This window comes from Buteo buteo, chromosome 10 (assembly GCF_964188355.1).
Source record: "Buteo buteo chromosome 10, bButBut1.hap1.1, whole genome shotgun sequence".
NCBI classification, from domain to species: Eukaryota; Metazoa; Chordata; class Aves; order Accipitriformes; family Accipitridae; genus Buteo; species Buteo buteo.
Window position 1 is genome coordinate 7709285 of NC_134180.1, and position 9617 is coordinate 7718901.

A 9617-nucleotide genomic window follows, 5' to 3' on the forward strand; every position below is an offset into this window, starting at 1 on the left:
CTTGTAATGAAAAAATTTGCCAAATGGCATAGCACCTCTGTTAAGCATTTCTCTATATGCAGAAAAACAACAAACATGAAAACCCAAGTGTTAATTTACAGAGAGCAGAATTTCCCTTGAGCTTAGTAAACTTGCACAGCATGTCCAGTGAAAGCACAGCAGCTTCTTCATCTGTATATATTAATACATCCTTCCCCTTCTCATGACAAAAGAGTAGTATTTTAATGCTGACTTGGAAGCAAGCAGATCTAATGCCCAAATAGTACTGGAGATTAGTCACTTGATATACTGTCTCAGGTACAAGGTATATCTTCAAATGACATAACAGTGTAGGAATACTTCAAGAGATTGTTCCAAACACATAGCCAACAATTAGCCACTTACATGGATACAGAAGTTTTCAATAGTTCCATTTTTGCTAAGTATGACTCAAAATAGCAACTGCTATTAAATCTCAAAGAACAAAGAAACTTAAGCACTTACTAACTTTTATAGTATCATCATTAATGTAGTTTAAAAGATATTTTCTCTAATACACCATGAATTTTTCAGCTTGATATGCACAAACCCAAAAGCAAAAGCTGCAAGCCCAGACAGAGAAGGGGGAGGAGGGGGAGGGAGGAATCTTTACTCTTCACAGGGCAGGCACATACTGTGGTTCTCTACTGAAGCAGAAAGTCTGCTCACCCCTATCTGAATGGTACGGTACACTCATTGCTATGCAAATTGGCTATGGTCTACTGACGGCTGTTAGGCTTTTGAAAAAGTATGCACTGAAATTCAAAAGTGCGGGTGGTTTTGAAATTGCAGTGTAGGTTTCATGTGAAAGACTGTCCAGCTCTAATTTGGCTCAAACTCTAAGTAATTCTGAAGGAGGCTGCAGAAGACTATCAGAGATAATGAAGCTATTGATAACTGTTTTGACAAGCATAAAAATCAAGTAAAAAGTAAACAAATGGTAAGAAAAATTATTCATACAAGTTACAGCTGACAAAAAAAAATCCAAATTAGCAAAATCTGAAGGTTAAGAGCCATTTTTCTGTAATTTGATCTTCCCAGAGAAAAACAGCCTAACCTTTCTTTTCCAAAGACTTCATACAAAACCACTGACTCTCACACAAGATTCACTTCAAACATCTGTCCTTTAAATGATTCAAGAGTTTTCTTAAATTCTCCCCAAACAAGATCTATTTCTGGACACCGGAGAGTGAAGCAGTTCAAAACAGATTACAGTTGACACCTGCGAGACAGAGTAATTTTAATGAAAGGGAAAAGAAAAGGAAGCTATCACTAGTGTACCAATTACCAAGCCCCCCTTGAATGAACGGGGAACAGTGTCTCTCCAGGACTATGATGGACATTTTCTGCACCTCTCAGAGGGTTGTATCATGCAGATGTGCCGATGCCCAACAGCTAAGAGGGATAATGAAGATGTCACCGTCCCTGCCATGTGACACTTCTCTACCAAAAATACTCATAGGTTCAGTTCAGAAGAGGCCTGTGCAAGAGAAGGCAGGTGGGTTTTGGACCTGGGGGCAGAGAGCCGGCAGAGCAGGCCCATGAATGGGGGAGAGGTGCCTATTTGTTGAAGCTTACTTCCTTGATTACAGAATAATTTATTTTGGATTAATCAGGTAAAAAATGAGAGAAGTTGTGAAAGGGCAAGGAAGGCAGGAAACTATCTTTTGCTTTGAACAAGCCCTATAGGTCTGTGACTGCTATCACTAGCCTGTCAGAAGAGAAAGAAGGCTCTGAAAGAACAAGGAGCTCAGCAGATCCACAACCAGTCTCCCGAGTCAGCAGTAATCTGCCTTCCAGCCACTGGTAATGCAGAAAAAACAGCAAAAGGAGGGAACCCTCTCCCCCAGTAACTTAATGGAATCAGTCTTTCTCTCAGAACAGTTCAGCAAGAGAGACTTAATTTAAAAAGGCCTGCAGAACAAAGTAAACCTCTTGGAAAATGAAGACCAGGCTTTTAGGACAGCAACATTATTTCAATCAGTCAGAGGAAGAAAGCTATTTGCAAAGCATTGACTGCTTTAGCACAATCTCCCCAGATAAAATACTCATTTCTGCATGTGAAGTGGAAATAAGTGTTGATAAATGCAATGAAGAACCATTAATCTTCCTTAACGCCAGTTAAAAAAAAAGTCAAAACACCATTCATTTAGAAGCCACTTATTACCACAGAAGAGCAGCATGCATTAATAAGATAATTTTAAAAGTTATGATGGAACTTTAAGGTAGAAAAAAGCTGAAAACTAGATCTACAGATCTACACTAAGCAAGGATGCTGCCAGCAAGGCACTGATACCATCTCATTTCCTACCACTATCCACTAACTTGATCCACATGCTAAAAAAAAAAACCCTAAAACAACTGAAATTGGAGCTTTTTTGCAAATCCTTTACAAATCCAGTGAATTTTGCAATTAATTTAGGGTTTTAATATCTTGCCCACTCTTTGCAAAGAATGTGCTCTCCAAACTGTCTCCTAACTGCAATGTGACAAAAAAGACAGTTATCCACTGTCTTATTCGGTGGAGCCCAACACAAAGATACTTCTGCCAATACCGAATTTCGTAACTTCATACAATGAGATTCCAACCATCAGTTTAAAATATGGCTTTCAGCATTTTAAATGCATTAGCATGCAAAGACTGCAAAACAAGGTTACTGTTGTACCATATACTTTATCAGATTTAACTGATTTACTACTGCCTGAAGGGGTAGTCCTATAACCACCTTCAGCCACACATTTCTCTGCACCACTTGATCTGATCTTGAGATTGTGGAGACACACCAGTATCTTCTGAGGAAGGAAAAGGAAGTTAGCTTTGAGCTAGTGTATACTCAGATATAAAAATCCAAGAAGACAGAGGGAGAACATAACATTTGTTCATGACTGTCCACTGTTGTCCTAAGTTAAACAACAGAAATCAAGGCCGAGGACTAACAGTGGAAAACCTCTTCATTCCTTTCTCACAGTATTACTCTCATCCTTTCCCAGAAAAGCTGCTCAGATAACAGCCACCTTCACAACACTGTAATTGTATATTGTTTTGATACAGTGCCCATAACAGACAACAGCCCATATTAGATGCATGCTGCAAAGTAACACTGAAACACATACCTCTTATTTCTTGAAAGGAGTATCCAGGTACCCTATTTCAGGCGCTTAAAGCAGGACAGAAGTCACAAACCCTAGCCCTCAAAAGGTGTCCATTTTGAAGTGCTCAAAGGAACAGGCAGTTCCTAATGATTCTTGGTAGCAGACTTCTGTAATACTGCACTGAAGATTGCAGCTTAAGAGAACCTCCCTGCATTGTCAAACTCCAGTTATTATCTTTAACACAAGAGTTTGGGGAAAAGATTCTGTAAAAACACAATAAAACGTGAATAGCCACAAACTGTGATTAAACTTTAAAGCTTTTCAAGTCTGTAGTAATGTCTAACTTACACACCTTTGAAGATCTCCCTCATTGCTTAAATTCATAAGCTTGTCTACACAGGCACAACACTGCAACAGCAGGCTCAGAATCATCACCAGCTGCTCTGCACCAACTCCCCATGCTTCAAACCTACTGTAAATGCAATACAGCTTAACGTGCTGCCAAGGAGTGGAATTTCAGCATAAATTTAGCATCATAAATTTTGCCCTAGATCATTGTAAAGCTGCTACCATCTAACTCTGAGACATTTTATAATGTATTTTTAATAGACTTCTTACCTTTAAAGGACTTCAACAATATCTTGATTGCCATTTCAAAACTCAGCCAAGCCAAGAAGGTCCCTTTGAGCACCTAAGCTAATTTTGAACTGTTGGAACCTTTTAGTGATATTCCAATCCTGTTCAAGTCATTTATACCAATAGTTTCACTTACCTGAGCAAGAGTTCTTTGCGGTAGCTTTGGGATCAGTCTGTCTGTTATACCTGCTCAGTATTTTCACCAAGAATTACAATAAAGTCTTTAGACTTGCAGATCTACGTTACCCTGTTCTCAACCAAGTTTTCATGCACAGAAATAACACCCTCTTCAGGCAGAAGGCTGTAGCACCTCCAAGTGTTAACTTTAAAAGACATTGTATATATCCTCCCCTTGAAAGAGGCACAGAATTTACCAAAAGGTGGATTTGTAATGAAAACTAAAGACAAGAAAAGAAAAAAAGCCAAAAAGTATCACTGTGACTATTTTGCAGAATAAGAACATTAAAGTGAAAAAGAACTGATAACAGGTTAGAGAAAGGCATTCCAAAAAAAGGTTGAAGTGAGGCACATCTCATTGCAACAGGCATGGTCTAACACAGCAACCTCATGAAGGGGTACACTGTCACTTTAGCACACCACTTGCATAAAAAAACAAACAAACTTGAAGTTTCTAGGACAAATCTTTTAGAAGATACTGCATGAAAGCACTTCACTGATTTTCAAATAATTTTAGAAGGTAAATATTCAATAACTGATTGAGCCAAGCATTTGTTTTACATAAGACACCAGAGCCCCTGCTTGCATACACCACCTTCAACTTGAGCAGGCTATAAGCTAGGCATATTCACACTTGATTTTTAAGAGTCTAAGAGTTCCAGTGCAGCTTTTGTCCCAACCTTAACTACAGAGCAAAGACACTTCCAAATAAGATTCTCCGTATCTAGGAACTTACTTTTCATTCTGAAATCAGATGCCTGGAACAAAAGTTTTGATTATATGAACAGTGCCCAAAACACTTCATTTCTCCCTGCCATAAAATGCACACACACGGTGTTTATTTTAGTATCAGCCTTCTGAAGAGATTTAAGTAACCCCACAAGAGGAGGATCACCAGATATAATTTTGAGCCTCATTACAAGTTACACTAGCAGTTCTATCCAGATCATTAGGGCACTCTCCTGCAAACATTATGCTCTGCTAAAAAGAGGATTTCTGTGGTAAGAGGCATGTTACACTGGAACACAAGCCTTTCACTCCTCAACTCTACCACTCAATGCCTTTCTGTTATTACCAGATACAAGCTCAAGGTTTAAGCCAAAAGTCAGTAATAGGGCCAATAAATGTTCAATTAGGAAACCCTCTACTTCTGTGATCTCCTATCTGGCTTGCATAGCTTTTGCCTGTGCAGGACAGGAGCAGCAAAATAAACACCAGTGATGTTATCACACTGCCAGTATAGCACTGTTTTTTCCAGAGGTCCTCTTGGCATGACAGAGCTTTCAACAACCACACCTTCATAAACCTAGAAGACTGTAGTGCAAACCAAAACTAGAAATATTTTATCTCATTAAAATTCACATAAATCTTCACATTAATAGGTAGGAATACAAAGCAATATCAAAATCTACCCCCTGCCAATGTATTTGTATCTATGCTTTCTTCCTGGCTATGCCACTAACCCAATCTGACCTTTACAATTTTCAGGGTACAATCTCATTATGGATTTCGGAGTCAGAGCTACGAGACCAGGGTTTTTTCATCAGAAACAGCACATCTTGCTGCTCAGCCACTTTGATACAAGCCTTCCTTTACTGATGCAGCTTACTCACAGTGTAATGACAATGTAAAGAATCTTGATGCGCACATGCACTTATCCCCATTTATATAGTCATCGTTGTAAAACCAAGGATGATAAAAAGAGTTCATAAAAGCTAAGTAGATCAGGATGTGCAAAGCACTTTCTGGGATAGAATGAATCATAGAAAGACAAATTAGTGTATGCATGATTTCTTTATTAAACTCATAGCTAACACTTTGAAAAGTGCAGTTTATGGTAGGTAAAAGCTGATGTCAGAACAATTTATACATGTTACTCTTCAAACAACTGTCATAGGTAGTCTCAATTCACATAGTACTAGTATCCCTATAAGCTTCTAAATCTATTCCACTTATTCAGCTCTGTATATTGTCAAATTACAATGCACTGTAAGTTTTAAAAGTATTTTTTATATTATGATCTTCTACACAAAGGGATTAACTGAAGCATAAAAAAAAATCTTTGTAAATTCAGGACAGCAGGAGTCATTTGTCACGCACAGGCAAAGATCCAATCTGCACAGATGCATGTTATTTTTAAAGCACTACATTCTTAAGCCTTACCTGCATCAAAACTACTTCTCTAAAGCCATGCAGCCATCCCACTCTTTTGAACTACTTGGAACAACATTGCTGGCTCAGGTTTGTCAGAGAGCTGTGTTTGTTCCAGCTTCAGAAAGCCTTAAGCACCAATAAAGCTCTGATCCTGAACACCCAAAGAGCATCACATTGCCTTTATTGAAAAGGCACTGTCTTACAAATCCCTAAACTCAAGCTTCTGGCAGATTTTTTTTGTACATTTCCTAAGAAAGAGTCACATTTTTAACTTACAGGATAAGATCTTTTTAAACAGTTTCCAGTTAAAAAAAAAATGTCAAATCAATCTTTCCCCCCCACACTTGATTTTTACCAAATGATACTTCTCCATTGGATCAACCTCTTTAGGCAAGCTTTAAAATGCATAATGGGAGATTAAACAAATTCCTATTTTAAGCTTACTTTCACCAAAGAAAGAAGCAACCATCTACCCAGAAATAAAACAAAGCCCAGGTTTTAAAAATAAATAAAAAAAGTCCAAATAGCCCTAAGTATTCTTTCAGTAATTCCGTTTTGTCTCATGGTTTTTTCCCCTGCTTTGTTTAATTTGATCATCTGTTGACCACTAGTTTCATCTGTAAGAAAAGAGCTTCTCTCCTCATAGCATTAAATCCTTTGAAGATTACATTTCAAGACAACTAAATTTAAAAAGCCAACGTTTGTCACACATGCCAACATTCATAACACAAAGCCTTCCATTTACTATTTAAAGTTTCTTAACTGCTTATGTGAACAAAGTTGCTGATTTTCAATACACCACAACTTATCATGTTACACAGTCCAGCAATAATACAGGAATTAATAGACTTCAAGACCTTCCAATTACAACTCTGACATAGCTACTGAAATTAAAGCAAGCCACAATGCCATCCTGCAGACAGCGGATTTAAAACTCTCTAAAGTGAATTTATGTTTGGACAACAGAGACTAGGGAACTAGAGTTGAGCGTCTCCCAACATCTAAATTAACCTACTGGCTCTTCAATCAAAAGCAGCCAGAGTGAGCAAGGTGAACACATAATCTGAACTACTTTTTTTTTTAATAGTAAAAGGTTTGGGATACTCAGTGAGATCATCAGTTAAGACACTGCTTGAAAGAGCAATCTCTTTTAAAGAGTAAGAAAAAACTCAGCTCAATTTTTCTCTTAACACTACCCAAGATGAACACAGAAGTTGTCTGAGCTTTACAGAACAAGCGTATTATTTCAACAAATTAGTTGAACATGATATTCCTTTATCAATATGGAGTAGGTGCCAAACTTTTAATTAAACTAAACAGTTCTGTTAAAACAGCAGACTAAGAACACAGCAACAAAAAGTTACTCTGACCATCTAGATATCATTAAGATGAGAATACCTTCATGTTTCAAGGCAGAAACAGGTTATCAGCTTTCAAGACACAGTAAGAAAGAAACAACTGTTTTCCTAATAAGAATCCTAACTGTACAAGTAGAACCTTCTGTGAGAAGAAACTTAATTGCCCGACAAGTAAAAGAAAAGCTGTCTAGAGACAGTTCAGCAGGTTCACAGTTCACTTAATCAAACCTATATGGCTAGGAGCAGTTTTGTTTGAAGTTGTGCTAAACATAAACATGGCAACAGACTTTTCAAGCACTTTTTAGACTCAGTGTTTTGTCTCCTAAAAACAAAAATGTGATGACATGAACCAAATTTGCTCCAGGATTGTCCAAACCCACTAACGAAAGGGTCAGCACCAGATTGCAACTGATTCTGTACAGAGAGATGCCTGGGCTCCCCCTTTCTTCATCCAATGAGAATCAACTGTAAGACAACCCAGAACTTCAAGACTATGTCGATTTTTTCTTTTTTTTTTAATAGACTATTTAAACAATTTACAGGAAATGTATTAAAGTAATACAGCAGATACACTGTTACCTCTAACAACTGCTGCTTTTCCATTTTCAATATTTGCAGTTTGCTGTTCAAACTGGCTAGCATTTCTCAAACAGTGAGTCACGGAGTTCAAAGGGGACCAAAGTTTAAGAAGCTTAGAACTTAGCATACAAAAATATATTCTCCCAATATTTGTGTTCTAATAAACGTCATCTTTTAAGAAAGTCTGAAAACAAAGTAAAAAGAAGATGCTGGAACAAGGTATAGCTAAGGTAATCACTATGAAAAGCACTCTCAAAGACATAACCAATGCAGAAATTAAAGGGCTCATTGGCTTTATTTTAACACGACTCCAGCCAGTCACAGAAAATCGGTTTCAAGAATAAGGCATCGTGATATTTCAGAGAACACAGCCAAAGTTCAGCCTGAAAAAAAACAAGCAAGCAAGCCTTCTTGTTAATAGCACAGAGCAGCAACAAAATACATGCAGAAATGTACAGCGTAATTTTGAACCCCTGATATTTGAGGACTAACTCACTCCACATCTGACATAGCTTGTTTTCACGAACGCAGCAAATGACTATTATTCACAGCAGCGGGAATTACCCTCCCGAAAGCTGTAACCTGCCTTTCCCCTACCACCACACCGCGTGCTACCAGCACATTAACACATTTTTCTCCTCCCAAAAGGAAGCCCTTTTCTTTCCCCAGTGGCACCACCTCCACCTCCCGCTCCCCCGCATCCCCGACCATCAGCTCTCAGCATCCCGATCAGGGCGCTCTCCCCGCCGGACCCGGGGCAGCAGGAGGGGTCCGTGGGCCCCGGGCTGCCGGGGAGGGTGGCAGCAGCAGGGCTGAGGGCGGGCCCGCCTTCGGGGTCCACCGCCGCCGAGCGACGGCAGACCGCCGTCCCCGGGAGACCTCGGAGTAGGCGTCCCGAGGCCGTGAGGGCGAGGGCCCGCGGCGCGGCCGGCACTCACCAAAGCACGGCGCAGAGGAAGAGGCAGGAGCCCAGCGCCAGGAGCCGGCGGGGCGGCTCCCTCATCGTCTCCCCCGTCTACCTGCCGCGGCCGGGAAGAGGCGGCGCATCCTCCCCGGCAGAGGGACGGCGGGAGAAGCGCGGGCGGCGGCGGCGGCGGAGGAACGACCGTTGGAGCGGCCCCTCCCCCGCGCGGCGCGGCGCGAGCGCGGCTCCGACGCAACGCGACACACGGCGGCGCGAGCGCGGCCGTTACTGCCCGCCGAGCGCGGCCCCTCCCCCCCCACCCCTCCGCCCCTTATCCCTTCACGCGCTGAGCTGGAAGGATACGCGTCACCCTCCCCGCCATTCCGCCACGCCCCCGAGCTCCGCCGCCACCAATGGCCTGCGCACTCGGGGCTGGCCCCGCCTTCCATATTCCGGTTGCCGGCGCAGATTGGCTTCTCCCCTCCAGCGCGGCGGCGAATGAAGAGAGCGGCCTTCTCTTTCCCCGCCCCACCGAGGACCCCTCCGAGGTGTCCGCGCGAAATAAGCCGTTAAAGGGAAATCGCCATAGTAATAAATGACGGCTGACCGCAAAACCCGAGGCCTCCGGACGCGCGAGGCACGTCATTGCCTCCGGTGCGAGGGACATTTTAAGGAACAGCGCTCCGACATGACAGTTT

The 9617-nt window shown here is 41.2% G+C and overlaps 1 protein-coding gene across 3 annotated transcripts in view; it reads right to left on the minus strand.

Moving 5' to 3' along the window:
* Positions 1 to 9206, minus strand: part of SUCO (SUN domain containing ossification factor) — a 42813-nt gene extending 33607 nt beyond the window's left edge. For 2 of the 3 annotated variants that reach the window (XM_075038431.1, XM_075038430.1), the window contains exon 1: positions 8954 to 9206. In XM_075038431.1, the coding sequence (XP_074894532.1) occupies positions 8954 to 9018 (65 nt within the window). In that variant the 5' untranslated portion in view covers positions 9019 to 9206. The remainder of the gene's footprint in view (positions 1 to 8953) is intronic. The other variant, XM_075038429.1, reaches the window with a different exon arrangement.
* Between the last annotated feature and the right edge of the window lie 411 nt (positions 9207 to 9617).